Genomic DNA, 15,141 nt, shown 5'->3' with positions numbered 1-15,141 from the left:
AACTATACAACAAAAAGAGTGAATCCTAATGTAACTATGGATTTTAATAACAATGTATCAATTTTGGTCCATCAATTGCAACAAATGTATCACACTAATGCAAGATGCTAATAATGGGGGAACTGGGGGTGGGGGAAGGGAAGAGGACCTATATGGGAACTCTGTACTTTCTGTGCAATTTTTACAACAATAGTTGTAAACCTACAACTATTCTAAAAAATAAAGTCTGCTGAAGAAAATAGTTTACTAATACAACTCAATATCCAAAAAATGAACAGAGGACTTGAACAGACATTTTTCCAAAGAAGACTTAGAGATGGCCAAGAGGCACATGAAAAGATGCTCAACATCGTTAATCATCAGAGAAATGCAAATCAAAACCACAATGAGATATCACCTCACACCTGTCATAATGGCTATCGTCAAAAACACAACAAATAATAAATGCAGGGGAGGATGTGGAGAAAAGGGAACCCTAGTACACTGTTGGTGGGAATGTAAATTGGTGCAGCCAGTATGGAAAACAGTGTGGAGCTTCCTCAAGAAATTAAAAATAGGGACTTCCCTGGTGGCCCAGTGGTAAAGAATCTGACTTCCAAGGCAGGGGACGCGGGTTCGATCCCTGGTCAGGGAACAAAGATTCCACATGGCGCGGGGCAACTAAGCCCCCACGCCACAACTACTGAGTTCGCGCACCTCAACTAGAGATCCTGCATGCCGCAAACTACACAGCCCACACGCTCTGGAACCCGCGCGCCACAACTGAAAAGAAGAGAAAACACGCACGCCACAACTAGAGAGAAGCCTGCGCACCACAACGAAGAGCCCTCGCACCGCAACTAAGATCCGACACAGCCCCCCCAAAAAAATTTAAATGAAGTATAATCTATAAAAATTGAATCACTATGTTGTACACCTGAAACTAACATAACATTATAAATCAACTATACCTCAATAAAAGAAAATACTTCATATCCTAAGGATAAAAATAAATAAGAATATATCCATAGACTGTAGTGCAATTCATTACAAGACAGAGTATCCGCATCTTTATTTAAAGCGATTTAAATTCGTAAATAAGTTAATAACAAGTTCATGTTATGGGCACTAACAGGGCTTTGATAATCATCTAGACCACACCATACGTTAAGAAACTGAAGTCCAGAGAAATTAAGCGAACTGATCAAGATCAAAGTTGTCTGTTGACAGTACTGAGCTCAAACTTCGTCCCCACATTCCCAAGCTGAAGTGCTCCTTCGACAATGCTACGTGCCGTATCTTTTTCAAACGAGGTAATATGGTGAGAACAACTAGTAAAAATTCCAACATAAATGCAAGAGGTAGGACTGGAGAATGGGTAAAAGCCACCCGTCGGGCTTCTATGCTTGGTTAAATACCCCACTTCATTTACGTCTCCTCAAGACTAAGTTCTTACTTGCAAAAGATGGAGGTCCCAAAACTCTCTTAGTTCATGGGGGGAAGCACGACGGGGCAGAGAGGAGACTCCGCGGTCCGAGCTCCTCAGGTGACCCTGCCCAAGCCCCGCAGACTCTTCACCCTCAGCTCTCCTGACGTCCCCGCGCGGGATCGAAGCTCGTCTGTAGGAGCGTCTTGGGGACCTCAGCTTCTCCACCGAGGCCGCACAGGGGAGCCGGAAAATGTCTAGAGCAGGGCGCCACAACAGCACGGCTAACCAAAGCCCAGTTTTCCAAGTTCTTTTTTGGCGCTTCTGTGACGCAACTTCCGCCCGAAGCTGCGGCGAGACCGGAGGGGCGTGACGGAGGGCAGCCAATCAAGAAGATCGGCCTGACGGAAGCCTTGAGGCTCCCGGAAGCTGTCCTGAGGTTCTTACCAGAAAGCGGAAGCGGCGCGCAGCACGTGGGGGCGGTGCCGGTCGGAGGGCTTTGAGTCTTCTTGGTTTGTGGGAGGTGAGGCTGCTAGCGGCTACAGCCCAGGGCCAGGGGCAGAGCGCGGGGAACTGGAGAGACGCTGCGGAGCTTGGAGACCGGCTGAGCGTCATGGAGGGCTCTGAGGAGCAACCGGGCCCACGGCCACCGCATCCCGGGGAACACCGCATCCGCGACGGCGACTTCGTGGTGCTGAAACGGGAAGATGTGTTTAAAGCAGTGCAAGTCCAGCGGAGAAAGTAAGTCAGGTCGCTGGCCTTAGGGGTTCTCCGCCCCCATCTTCTGGACACCCTCTCCCTCCAGGGTTCCATTCTTGGATTCCCAATCCATTCTGGATTCCCAGTCCTCTCTCTCGTCATCTCCTCTCGGATCTTCCCACAGAGGCCTTTGCCCCCAGAATCCCATCCTTGGCCCTCGAGATCTCCCTCACTCCTCTGTCTTCCTACAGAACCCCCCTCCGTGATCTCATACTGGCCCTCTATCTTAAGCATCTCACTTACTCTTTCCACGGTCCTTTTCCCATTCTTGGCCCTCAGGTGCTCCGCCCCTCTCTCCAGGCCCCCACCCCACCCCCTGTCCTGGGGTTCTTTCCCCAGGTTTTGAGTTCTTCTCTCGTCTTCTCACAGAACCCACCCTTCACCCTCTAGTCTCATTCTTGCCTTCCAGAGCCCCCCTCATCACAACTTTATTTTGTATTCTTGAAACGAGTGCTTTTTTCTTTTCAGAATTTCTGATTAGAAATGTGTAAAGTGCTAATACTAATTATTTAAGCTTTTTAATTGAAGTATAGCAGTGCAGCAAAGTCCTTAGGTTATAAGTTCGATGAACGATTCCATGTGCAGGTGAACCTTTGGTTTTTCCTTCTCGTATTGTCCTTTTAAGTTGCTTTATCGTGAGATGTGGTTGTTTGAGTGTGCTTCTTACAAATGTGCTCTTTTAGATAAGAGCTTTTCGTTCCCAAGGAGACAGACAGTAACATCTTTATTTCTAAAAAGTATTCTTTAGACATTTATTTTGAAACACTTTTCAACAGTTTTCTTGGCAGAAGCCATAGCATTAGTTTCCATTTTGTTTAGAAAATGACTCTTTGAGCTCAACTACATCCCAGGCCAGACTCTCCCTTCACTCTTTCCTCGGGGCTGCACTCATCTGGTTGAGCAGAAGCAATCCTGCCTCTGTGAGCAGACTCTGCACATCCCCCTCTTCTCCAAGGAAGGTGTAGCTCCATGTCCTTCTGACTGGGTCCCACTTTCCTGACTAGGGCAGTGACCTCCTGTCAGGCCAATCAGTTTGAGTGACATACCCTTCTTTGCATATCAGACCAGCTGCCAGAGGGTAAACCCAACCCAGCTCAGACACAGTGTTTTGCTAGCACTGGGCTACTCAAAGGATGAGGCAGGGGAGGGTACACATCTGGGCTGAGCTGAGTTTCAGCTTCTCTGAGGGGATTCATGTCAGCAAATATTTAGAGTGTCTGTTATGTGTTAATCACTGAGGACCCAGCAAAGAGCAAGAATTGGCCCTGCCTGGATACTTAGGACCTTGGAGAAATTCACTCAGGTGGTTCAAGTAAGGAGACTTAATGAAGATGTGACACATACACATACAGAGATGTGACAAGGTTTAGAGAACCAGTAGAGACTGGTGATGCATCCAAGGGTCTAGAATTGTGGGAAGCCTTCAGCAAGGGAGCCTGTGTGATGTGGTCTGTGCATTCTGTCATGGTCGGCCTCTTGGGGCACAGAGAAAGAAAGAGAAGGTGTAGGATGGGGCATAAAGAAAGTTAACCAGTGTACATCTTTCAGAATTCAGAGTTCTGTTGATATGGGCCATGTCCTGAAGCTAAGCAGGGCTTCCCGAGATCCATTTGTTCTTTGCTGGATAGATCGTGTGGTGCAGTGGAAAGAACCAGTCTTTTAGGTCAGGCAGACTTGGATTTGAATCCCAGCTCCTACTGTGTAACTGAATCTTGGGCAAGACACTTTTCCCTCAGTTTCAAGTTTGCTCATCTGGAAAGAGCTGTGTCCCAGGATTACATAATTGAGAATTAAATCAAAAAGTATGAAACACCTGGCACATACTACCTAACCCCTGATTGACACTCAGTGGGTGTTAGTTTTTGTCTTTTGAAAGGAAAGTTTTTTGTTTTTGTGGGATTTCCCTTTTAAATTGTAAGAAGATAAAAATCTGGGTAATGGGAAAAGCTAAGATTGCCTGGGCCTCAGTAGAGCCTCATCAGTGTTAGGCACTGTTTACAAATGTGTAGATTGTCAATAATGTTCATATGTATATATCATTTGCTTTTCCTGGATGATTTTCAAAGAAAATGGCCAGTTAGGCCAGGGAATTTGTTAAATCCCTGTCATCCCAATGATTGTTCAGTTTTGAGATTTTCTTGTGTAAGTTACAAGAGGCGTCACAGTGTGTGTCTCAGTGGCATGGCAATCTTGCTACTCAGGAAATCCAAAGTCTGCGAGTTTGGACATCCTGTCAAACAGTGCAAATTGGAGCCAGACCAATGCCTCAGAAGAGGAATGTCTTCTGTCTTTGTTCCTCATTCCAAATTCAGTGTTTTTGTGGCTTCTTTATTAATTTTGTGCAGTGTTTTGTGTTTCTGGCCCCAACCCGATCCTCTCTAGTTCATTTTTCGGTTCATGGTCAGAGATAATGCTGCTGATCATCCTTTAGAGAGACTGATTATGAAATAACCTAGGTTGAACGAATCGTTCCTGTACTGAATACAAATGAGATTCAGCTAATTGATTGCATTTCTTCCCCAGAAAAGTAACTTTTGAAAAACAGTGGTTCTATCTGGATAACGTCATTGGCCATAGTTATGGAACCACATTTGAAGTTACCAGTGGAGGAAGTCTTCAGCCTAAGAAGAAGAAGGAAGAGCCTACTTCAGGTGCACTGTACTACTTAGGATGTATGAAATAGATGCTCTTGAGCTGGCTACTCAGAAACCTGTCAACTCGAATTAATTCTAGAATGCTAGCCCAGGCTGTCCCCAAAGAAATCTAAACTCATAATCTAAGAACTGTAGCTTGGTGGAATGAATTAGGGTCTGCCTTTGGCTTTGAGATACCTGGGTTCTGACTCCTGCCCATCATTAACCAGCTCTTCGACCTTGGGCCAGGTATTTGATGCCATGAATCCTTGCAGCTTCATTGTAAGAGTGGGTGTGGAGCCCTGTTGGTGTCTAGAAGTTACCAGCTCTTGAGGTAGTTAGCATATAGGGTAAGGATAAGAGATCTGGCTTTGAATTCAACTGACTAGGTTTAAGTTCCAGCTTCATCACTTACTTTGTAACCTTGACCTAGTTATTTAGTTTCTCTAAGTTTTATATTCTCATCGGTAAAATAGGGCCATAAACATGTTTAATGCCCAAGCTGTAGTGAGTGTTCAATCATATGACACATAGGAAGTTCTTAACAGTGCCTTGCCTGTTAGAGTAACGACCCCATAATTTTAGTATTATTGCTAATTAAAATTAAATACTTAAATTTTTATCAAAATAAATGTGCTTAAATATTTTATTAATAAAATTAAAATACTTAATTATTAAAATTAAATAATTAAAACACTATTGAAGTTCTGGTTCAAACCAGTTTATTAAATACTTTTAAATCAACATTCGTGTTTTTATTAAGCACCAGATATGTTCCAGACATGATTAAGCAGTGCAATTTCAGCAGTTCCTTAGATAGACTATCCCATAAAATTTATTTAGCAGTGGGGGACACCAAAAATAAGCAAACAGCATAATTTCAGGTGGTGATGTGTGCTGTGCAGATGATAAAGCAGGGAGGTGTACTGAAGGCTGATTGAAAGATGTGAAACTTGGCTGAGATGGTGAGCTCAGCCCTGAGTGATGGAAAGGATCCACCCACTTGGAGATCTCACAAGAGCATTCCAGACAGAGGGAGCAGCAAGTGCCAAAGCCCCGCATTGAGACCATGCTGCTGTGTCTAAGGAACAGAAAGAAGGGCAATGTGGCTGAGTACAGGGGTTGAGAAATGAGCCCTGGAAAGGTAGCCAGGGGCCAGGTCATATACAACCTTGCGGATCATCTTTGAATTGCTACTGGAAACCACTGTGGTTTTGTGCGTTGGAATAGATGAGCCAATTTGCATTTTAAAAAGAGAACTTTGGTGTCAGGTAGATTGTAAGGGGACAAGAGCAGGAACAAGAATATGAGTGAGTGGCTTGGAGTAGTCGTGACAAGAAAGGATAGTGGATTGGGGTGGGGGCAGTGGAACTGGAAGGCCAGATTTAAGTGGCTGATGGGCTGGATGTGGATACGAACTTAGAATAGGAAAGATTTTTAAATAATTTCAGATCATACGTGTCATAGAGCAATTTTCTTCCTTAGAGACCAAAGAAGCGGGCACTGATAATCGAAATATAATTGATGATGGGAAATCTCAGAAACTTACTCAAGATGACATAAAAGCTTTAAAGGACAAAGGCATTAAAGGCGAGGTAAAATTCAAAGGATTTTTTGTTTTGTTTTCGTTTGGTATTTAGGAAATTGCTTGCATTTTAAAGCAGACTTCTCCTAAGGTAAAATGTAAAAATACTGTACACTTCTGTTAAAAATAGCTTGAAGTGTATATTGCAATTCAGTATATCAAAGATTTTGTTTCTTACAGGCAGGAATGTAAATGAATGACATTACTAATAGTGTTAGCAAAAGGGAATTTGATAATTTAGTGCATCTCAGAGCTTAACTTTGTTCATTTTCATTAATGTTTTCAGCCAGTGTCTTCAGGACTGACAGTTTTCTTTACCTCTTTTCTCCCTTTATTGTATATGTCTGTTCTTTTACTTTGACTTAAATGGAGTTTAAAGTACTTACATTTTAATACAAATTCTAGATAGAGTATAAAAATACAAAGTTCACCCATTTGGACTTCTGTGGAGAAGGGCCTGGAGAATCAGACCTTTGGATACATTCTGGGGTAAGAAACCTTTGAAGTTATCTGTGCTGTGAAAATAAAGTTTCAGGAAATCTGCTTGCTCCTTTTCTTATAGGAAATAGTTCAGCAATTAATTGAAAATAGTACAACATTCCGAGACAAGACAGAATTTGCTCAAGATAAATATATAAAAAAGAAGAAAAAGAAGTAAGTAATTTTTGTTTTTAAAAAAATGAAAATATAAAATCTTTTATAGATTTATGAAATATATTATTAAAAATAAAATATTTTTAAACTAGCTTTTTAAAACTGATGTTCTGTTTTTCCTTCCCCCAGATATGAAGCCATGATTACTGTTGTGAAGCCATCCACCCGCATTCTTTCAGTTATGTATTATGCAAGAGAACCTGGAAAAATTAAGTACGCTTTGTTTCCTTTCAAAAGTATAATTGGGGGAAAGTATATCTTTAAGAAAGTCATGATTTTAAGTAAAATGAAAATCTTGCTCATCTGCATAAAGTGTCCTCCTACTTCATAAATTGTAAGTCCTTTTTTACTATTGCCTCCAAAGCAATCAATAATCTTATCAACATCATTTTTATGAAACAAACAAAACTTGAAAAATTATGATTAAAATAGCAGACTTTGCTTAGCTATAAATGAATGAATCATTTTTTTTCCTTAGCCACATGAGATACGATACACTAGCCCAGATGCTGACATTGGGAAATATCCGTGCTGGCAATAAAATGATTGTGATGGAAACATGTGCAGGCTTGGTGCTGGGTGCAATGATGGAACGAATGGGAGGTAAGATTTAAGGTTTTCAAGTTCATTAAAACCCTACCATAATTTGAGTCGAGGGGTCTAAAATATTCAAACTCATGGAAAGTGAGGTTGAGTTACTGGAAGCGAATGAAATGACTTGGGTGTGCCTGCACAGCTCCAGTCTCTGGGACCTTCCTCCGTAGCCCACATCTCCCAGCCTGAGCTGTGCTGGCACTCCCGACGCAGTGTCCTTTCCAACTTCTGTGTCAGTGGAGATGGTTCTGAAGCCTGTGACTGGCTAGGACCTCCAGGACCGTGATTTCAGTTAAACTCTTGGATAGCTGGTGCTCATTTTAATGGCCTGAATTGAGAGTATAGGGTGGGAAGAATACTAGGGATGTATTCTGTACTAGAAGAGTACAACACAGCCTGATTTAACTGCCCTTTTTATGACCCCATTGAAGATAAGAACTTTTAACTGCCCTGTTTAAAGATTGGACTTGGGGGATGCTGAGAACCAATCACCAATCATGTGACATACAAAATTTGTATGATCACAGGGTTTTACTGTAGTGTCAAGGGGGGTACACTTCTTTAAGACTTCCTGTGTACCTGTTTAGAATTATGTTACCCCCCATTGGGAATACGCATGGACTCCAGATGGACCCCCAGAGGAGGTGCATCACCTTCAACCTCTGAACAGCGTAAAGCAGAGAGACCTTCAGTCTCCTTACTGTGGAGTACCCCGAGGGTTGCATAGTCTAGAGCCGCCTCCATTGAGCAGATATTTGTTTCTTTTGTCTGTTCAGGTTTTGGCTCCATTATTCAGCTGTACCCTGGAGGTGGACCTGTTCGGGCAGCAACAGCATGTTTTGGATTTCCAAAATCTTTCCTCAGTGGTCTTTATGAATTCCCCCTCAACCAAGTGGACAGTCTCTTAAATGGAACATTTTCTGCTGAGATGTTATCTTCAGAGCCAAAAGACAGTGCTTCGGTTGAAGAAAGTAATGGTACACTGGAGGAAAAACAGACTTCAGAGCAAGAGAACGAAGACAGCATGCCAGAGGCCCCAGAGAGCAATCACCCAGAAGAACAAGAAACAATGGAAATTGTATCTCAAGATCCAGACTCTAAGGAGCCTAAAGAGAGAGGAAACAGAAAGGATTATGTAAGAATGTTAAGAGTTCCCACTACCCTCAATATCTTCCTCAGGGCTTCATTTAACTTCATGTAAGCCTTGAGATTTGATTTGGCTTTGGAGCATCAGCTCCCAAGATAACAGATATCAAAACAGACAGAGAAAAAGTGTGTGTGAGTGTACACACATGTGATTTAATCTTTGGGATGGAGCTTTAGGATACAGAAGCATTGTATAGGTGGCTGCATGGTGGTTTTATAACCAAAGGGCTCTCTTATGTGTTTTCAGCTTCCTTATAAATGATCTCCTTCTGTTGCCTTAGTACAAGTTGATAAATATTGTTAAAATGTTTTGACAGACCAGTGTTTCCATAAACCCGACTGAATGACCTCAGTATGTTGGTATCTTATTTTTCTTCTTGAAGATTCAGGAAAAGCAGAGGAGACAAGAAGAGCAGAAGAAAAGACATTTAGAAGCTGCTGCTCTGCTGAGTGAAAGAAACGCAGACGGGTGTGTTGATGAAAGAACACAGGCGACATCTTGGTGCTCGTGGGCTCTGCTTCAAGCAGATTAGTGTTCTCTGTCTGCTTGTCTATTTTGGTTGTAGTGAGGGCAAACATGATGATTCTGTCTTGGGTTTTTAAAGAAAGGAGGCTGCATCTGGCAGAGATGGGAAATTGATTATGCTGATTTCAGAGTTTTAGAAGAAATTGAAATTTCTCCAATGATGGCACATCAGATTGGGCTGTGTAGTCCCGCTAGGTGCAGGTTGGGGGGCATTCCAGTTGATGTGATACTGCCTAAGGGCATGGGCTAAGGAAAACCTGACAGGAAAGGCAGATTCAGGTATCTGCAAAGCCAGTATTACAATGTTGGATTTGCTTCCAGATTTTTTTTTAAATCAAGGCTGTCATTAGAGTTGCCAACTCTAAGTTGGCCACTTAGAGTTGCCAAGCACCACGAGAGTTTATAATCCAGTTTGTGTTTCTTAGAAAGTAATAGCTCGTGATTTTATTGTTGGAATCTCTAGAATGTTGTATTTAAAGTGCTTCCTTGTGTGAGTCATGCAAATAAATACATGATATTTTAAATGCATTTTAAAACCTATGCTCTGCTTTGGGGACATAGAGAAATAATTTGTCTAACATTTTCCTTGCAGTTTAATTGTAGCTAGTCGTTTCCATCCCACTCCACTGCTGCTGTCTTTGCTGGACTTTGTGGCTCCTTCAAGGCCGTTCGTGGTCTACTGTCAATATAAAGAGGTAATACTGAAACAGAGTGGACAGGAATTCTTGCATCTGAATGTTGTTTCTCAAATTGCACCCTCAAAATAATTATTAACAAAACTCTGTTTATGCCTTTAGCCTCTGTTGGAATGCTACACAAAACTGCGGGAAAGAGGAGGGGTCATCAATCTCAGGCTGTCTGAAACCTGGCTCAGAAATTACCAGGTATGTGTTCTCACAACCAGTCCCTGGGAGCTGCTCTCCTGGGTCGCTGGCTCTGCACAGTAGTGCCAGAAGCTGCTAAATAGGGATCTCCCTGTTTCTATCTATAGAGATGAAAGAGTCTCACGTCTGTAACTCAGAGAAAGTGCCCTGACCTTTCCTGACCCTTTTTTTCTTTTTTCACGTCATGGTCTATTACTCAGATACCTGAGTCCAGAGACATTTAAAATGCAAACGACTGTGGTTTGAGATCACTGTAGAGGGAATAACTGATAATAGCAATCCCTAGGCTGACAAGAAAGTGACCCGTTCCTTTCTGCTGGGATGTCTTTGCAGCAAGTGTTCGAGAGTTCCTGGTGGGCTCCGTGTCAGTTCAGGTCCTCTGGAATGTATATGCGAAGATAGAATTAAAAGTGTAAGAGAAATGCCTGTGAAAGATAAGAGGGAGCGGGATTAGGCAGGGAGAGCTGTCAGACCGTGATACAGGTCTGATGCCTGTGACAAGTGGGAGGAACGATGGGAGGGGAGGAAGGGCATGCAGTGCTGCTCTGAGAAAGTCTCAGCCAGGATGACGAGGAGCCCCAGAGCAAAAATTGCCCATTAAAGGAGTTCTGTGTTGGACAGAAATGGTCCAGTTGTGGTACCCATGCTCAGTTATCAACTTGGAATAGCCTCTCTGGGTGTGAATCTCAAAGAAGCAGCAGCTAGAGGCTTTCTGTTGCCTCAGCTCACAGCCAGTTCCCTCTTAGAGATCTGGGGGTGCACCTCCATGGCTGTCACAGGCCCTGCCCTGCTTCCTGGACATCTTACTTAATCCAGGACACTCTGCAGACCTGGGAAACCCTGTGCTTCATGGTAGTCATCTTATTTAGCTCTGGGAACAGGAGAGAAGAATTTTTGACAGAATTTATATAGAGTGTTGGAGAAGGAAGGCTCTGGGTATATGTCCAGTAGCTACTTCTCCATGGACCCAGCTCCACTGTTGACCATGAAGAAAGAGGGAGAAAACCAGGCCCAGAGCACTACACAAACCAGTTGCCCTTTCACCACCAGAAACTTGCTTCAGGTTTAAGAGAAATGGTTTCAGTTTTATATTTCAAAAGAAAATCACTTAAACGAATTTCTGCGCTTTTATCTGCACTGTCATGTGAAAGATGGACCTCCTTAGGAATTGGTCTGATTAAATTGGTTGCTCTTCAGGCGAATCTGTGTCGTTTAAATTCTCATTTCTGGCATGTGTATTGTTAACATGGCTTTATCTGCTTAGGAAAACATGAATGTCTGTCTTTCTGTCTTGATTAGGTTTTGCCAGATCGAAGTCATCCCAAACTACTGATGAGTGGAGGTGGGGGGTACCTTCTCTCAGGCTTCACTGTTGCCATGGACAACCTTAAAGCAGACCCCAGTCTCAAATCCAGCACCAGCACTTTAGAATCACACAAGACTGAAGAGCCAGCAGCTAAAAAACGGAAGTGCCCAGAGTCTGACTCAACCTTTCAAAAATTGCTCTGATTTTTGTTCTCAGACATTATGCAGTTAGTAAGTAAGCTTTAAATGCCATTACTAATTGTGTTTTCATATCCTAAGAATGAGAACATGTCTATACCCCTGTTCGTGGGAAGGACAAGTAAGCCTTTTGTCCTCCTCTGACACAGATTGGTTCCGTCTGTCAAAACCTCGAGCCAGAATACCCAAGCCTGGGGTAAGCAGTAGACTGGTATATGGCCAATTGTGTTTACTTCACAAAAATCTTCTTAAGTACTTTTAGTGCTCTGCGCAAATATCTTGAGAATTTAGAGATCAAAGAAATATATTTATACAAAACTTTGTTTATATGTTAAGCCAAGTGGAATAACACACCATCAGTGAAACTTGAGTACTGAAACGAAGGAGTCTGTGGAAGAAATTTCCTCTGTTCATTATGTTCTCTTCAACCTAAGCAATATGAATGTGTGTGAGACTTAACAGTACCAAAAATGTCCACCCTTTTCCCTCCAGTGGAATAAACTTTAAAAAATTTTATGTTCTATTATTTTAATAGTTGATGACGTAGAAAAGCTCTGAGTATTTATTTTACTGCTGTTTTTGTCAGTAGAAAGGTGTTGTAGGGTACTTTTTTGAATTAATTTGCCAGTCCTCTCATTCTTTGTTCCAAATAAAGTGACTAGAATTTTTGTGTACTATTAAAGGAAACAAATGGTTTTTTCCCTCCCCAGAGACTTATGGAGATAGATAGATACATGTATATGGATGTTGGTATATGCGCATACATACATATATTTATATGTGCACACACATCCACATGGAGACAGAGAGAACACACTGTCCATATGAACTGTAACAAAGTTTAGTGCAGGGCTTAGACCAGTCCTCATAGCATTAGTGTCACTCCTTGTCAAATGTATTTTAAAGTGCCTTTTTTTGGTGATTATTAATGCTGGTTTGTTGAGCTCTGGCATGACTAGGTGGTTAGCCTTTCTAAGCTCTGAAACAGTGTAATTAAATTATTTGGTTATCTGCAGCCAAGAAAAGTGTTTAGAGGAAGCCACGGCTCTTGCCCATTGAGAGTCTGAGTCTTGCTCACTAAACATGCTCATCGTGTGTATTGTTCATGTTGTTATAGAATAGATGCAGATCATCCAGCAAGGAGCATCTCAGAAGAAAAAAAAGAAATTGCTTTTTCCTAATAGCATGTACTATTCTAAAAATGGCCAGTGTGATAACCAACAACTACAGTTCTGATTCCTTTTTCTTAAAACAATTGCTTTTAAAGAATAAAAGCATTTCCTACAATGATCCGTCTGACTTACATGAATGATGCTCTCAGTGATGCCGCATTCATTGGCTTTCAGCTGATTGTGACACATGGTCTTTGTAAGAAAACATGCCTGGGTTGGCACGTCACTGAATGTGTCCTTGCAAACAGTTGTCACTCAACATGCAACCAGTCAAGTTTGGTCAAAGAGAACACAATATATGCACAGACTAGATTCAGTAGTGGCTGGTCTCCACTGGTCACTGTTGTTAGAACCATCTCCTACTTGAAACTCAACCAGTTTTCAAGTCCCATCTCATTCCATTCAGTGTGGGGGTCTGCACTGCCAAGGCCCTGTGCACCCATATAGCTGCCCCTGGAGTTGACTTGTGGACTTTTGCACCAGGTTAACTCAGAGTTAACCTTTACTTGTTATGTTTTCTCATTCATGTAATTTACTTCATCTTTGAGTACTGATGATTTAATTCAGTGGTTTGAAAATTTAGTGTGCACCAGAATCCCCTGGGGGGCTTATTAAAACACAGATTGCTGGGCTCCACTGAGTTTCTAAGTATTAAGTCTGCGATGGGGCAGGAAATTTGCATTTCTAAGTTTCCAGGTGACACTAGTGCTGCTGGACCGGGACCCACTCCTTGAGAAACACTTCTGTGTATACACACACATCAAGAGTGTCTTGTTTATAAACTGGATATCCACCTTTGGAGCAGATGAGTGGGTAATTCTATGACTACTAGACATCCAGTCACCAGGAGAGCTATGTGAAATAGGACTTTAATGAGTGGCCATCAAAAAGTAAAGACAAAATCATTATGTAATGTCCATCTTACTTCTCCATTGGATTAGGGTACTTGGAAATATACAGTGGTGCCAGTTAGAAGATTTTTTAGCATAGAGGTACATTAAAATTGTATGAAGTTTTATTGAGTTGTAATTGACATATAATATTGTGTGAATTTAAGGTGTTCAGTGTGTTGATTTGATGCAGTTATATATTGCAGAATTATTACCACCATAGCATTAGCTAACACCTCCACCTGTGACATACCATTTGGGTTGGGGGCGAGAACATTAAAAATGTACTCTCTTAGCAACTTTCAGGTATATAATTGTGGTTAATTATAATCACTATGCTCTACGTTAAATCGCCGGAATGTATTCATCTTATAACTGAAAGTTTGTGCCTTGTGACCAGTATCTCCCCATTTCCCCCACCCCCCAGCCCCTGGCAATCACCATTTTACTTTGTTTCTATGAGTTTGATTTTTTTAGATTCCACATATAAGTGACATCATACAGTATTTGTCTTTGGCTTATTTCACTTAGCATAATGCCCTCAGAGTCTATCCATGTTGTCACAAGTGGCAGGATTTCCCTCTTTCTCATGGCTGAATAATATTCCAATGTATATATATGCCACATCTTTATCCATTCATCTGTTGGTGGACACTTAGGTTGTTTCTATATCTTGTCTGTTGTGAATAATGCTACAATGAACACGGGAGTGCAAATATCTCTTCAAGATACTGATTTCGTTTTCTTTGGATATATATTCACATACAAAAAGTCTACGTTTTTACACTCCCCCTACATTTTGTATTTTTGATGTTTTGTCTTTTTCATGTTGTGTGTCCATTAATAAATTATTGTAGTTATACTTATTTTTAATACTTTTGTCTTTATATGTGACTTACCCACCACTATTACAATATTAGCGTATTCTGAATTTAACTATATATTTTACCTTTGTCAGTGAATGTTATACTTTCATATGTTCTCATGTTACTAAATAGCTTATTAGTAGCTTTCATTTCAGCTTGAAAAACTCCCTTTAGCATTTCTTGTAAGGCTGATCTAGTGGTGATAAACTTCAGCTTTTGTTTGTCTGGAAAATTCTATCCTTCAATTCTGAAGGACAACTTTGCTGCATATAGTATTCTTGGTTGGCAGTTTTTTCTTTCAGTACTTTGAGTATATCATCCCACTTGTTTCTGGCCTGTAAAGTTTCTGCTGAAAAATCTACTTGTAGTCTTATGGGGGTTCTCTTGTAGGTAACAAGTTGCTTTTCTCTTGTTGCTTTTAAGTCTCTCTCCTTGCCTTTAACTTTTGACAATTTAATCATAATGTGTGTCAGTATAGGTTCATCTTATTTGGTACTCTTTGAGTTTCCTTTATCTGGATGTCT

General features: G+C 41.5%; 2 protein-coding genes across 5 annotated transcripts in view; one reads left to right on the top strand and one right to left on the bottom strand.

Moving 5' to 3' along the window:
* The window catches only part of MCM8 (minichromosome maintenance 8 homologous recombination repair factor), a 44,364-nt gene extending 42,656 nt beyond the window's left edge, over positions 1 to 1,708 (bottom strand). For both annotated transcript variants that reach the window (XM_036827256.1, XM_036827257.1), the window contains exon 1: positions 1,436 to 1,708. The gene's annotated coding sequence lies outside the window, so the exon portion shown is untranslated. The remainder of the gene's footprint in view (positions 1 to 1,435) is intronic.
* A 74-nt stretch (positions 1,709 to 1,782) lies between these two features.
* On the top strand, positions 1,783 to 14,153 carry TRMT6 (tRNA methyltransferase 6). 3 transcript variants are annotated; one of them, XM_036827177.1, is made up of 11 exons: positions 1,783 to 2,146; positions 4,688 to 4,815; positions 6,283 to 6,392; positions 6,945 to 7,036; positions 7,166 to 7,249; positions 7,515 to 7,639; positions 8,407 to 8,765; positions 9,160 to 9,245; positions 9,895 to 9,997; positions 10,100 to 10,186; positions 11,486 to 11,746. In XM_036827177.1, the coding sequence occupies exons 1-11, from the start codon at positions 2,019 to 2,021 to the stop codon at positions 11,693 to 11,695; spliced, it is 1,512 nt and encodes a 503-aa protein (XP_036683072.1). In that variant the 5' UTR covers positions 1,783 to 2,018; the 3' UTR covers positions 11,696 to 11,746. The 3 variants fall into 3 exon arrangements, with proteins under 3 accessions (XP_036683072.1, XP_036683073.1, XP_036683075.1); XM_036827178.1 differs by having other exon boundaries at positions 1,848 to 2,150; positions 11,486 to 14,153; XM_036827180.1 differs by lacking the exons at positions 4,688 to 4,815; positions 6,283 to 6,392 and having other exon boundaries at positions 2,072 to 2,146; positions 11,486 to 14,153.
* The last annotated feature ends 988 nt before the right edge of the window (positions 14,154 to 15,141 follow it).

Source organism: Balaenoptera musculus, chromosome 15 (assembly GCF_009873245.2).
Source record: "Balaenoptera musculus isolate JJ_BM4_2016_0621 chromosome 15, mBalMus1.pri.v3, whole genome shotgun sequence".
Classification (NCBI taxonomy): Eukaryota; Metazoa; Chordata; class Mammalia; order Artiodactyla; family Balaenopteridae; genus Balaenoptera; species Balaenoptera musculus.
This window is presented reverse-complemented; position numbering and strand designations above follow the sequence as displayed.

Bases quoted from the DNA above. Each gene is read 5' to 3' on its own strand.
- TRMT6 (XM_036827177.1), top strand. From the start codon at position 2,019: ATGGAGGGCTCTGAGGAGCAACCGGGCCCACGGCCACCGCATCCCGGG. The intron at 7,640-8,406 runs GTAAGATTTAAG...TTGTCTGTTCAG, and splicing joins AATGATGGAACGAATGGGAG to GTTTTGGCTCCATTATTCAG. The intron at 8,766-9,159 runs GTAAGAATGTTA...TTCTTCTTGAAG, and splicing joins GAGGAAACAGAAAGGATTAT to ATTCAGGAAAAGCAGAGGAG.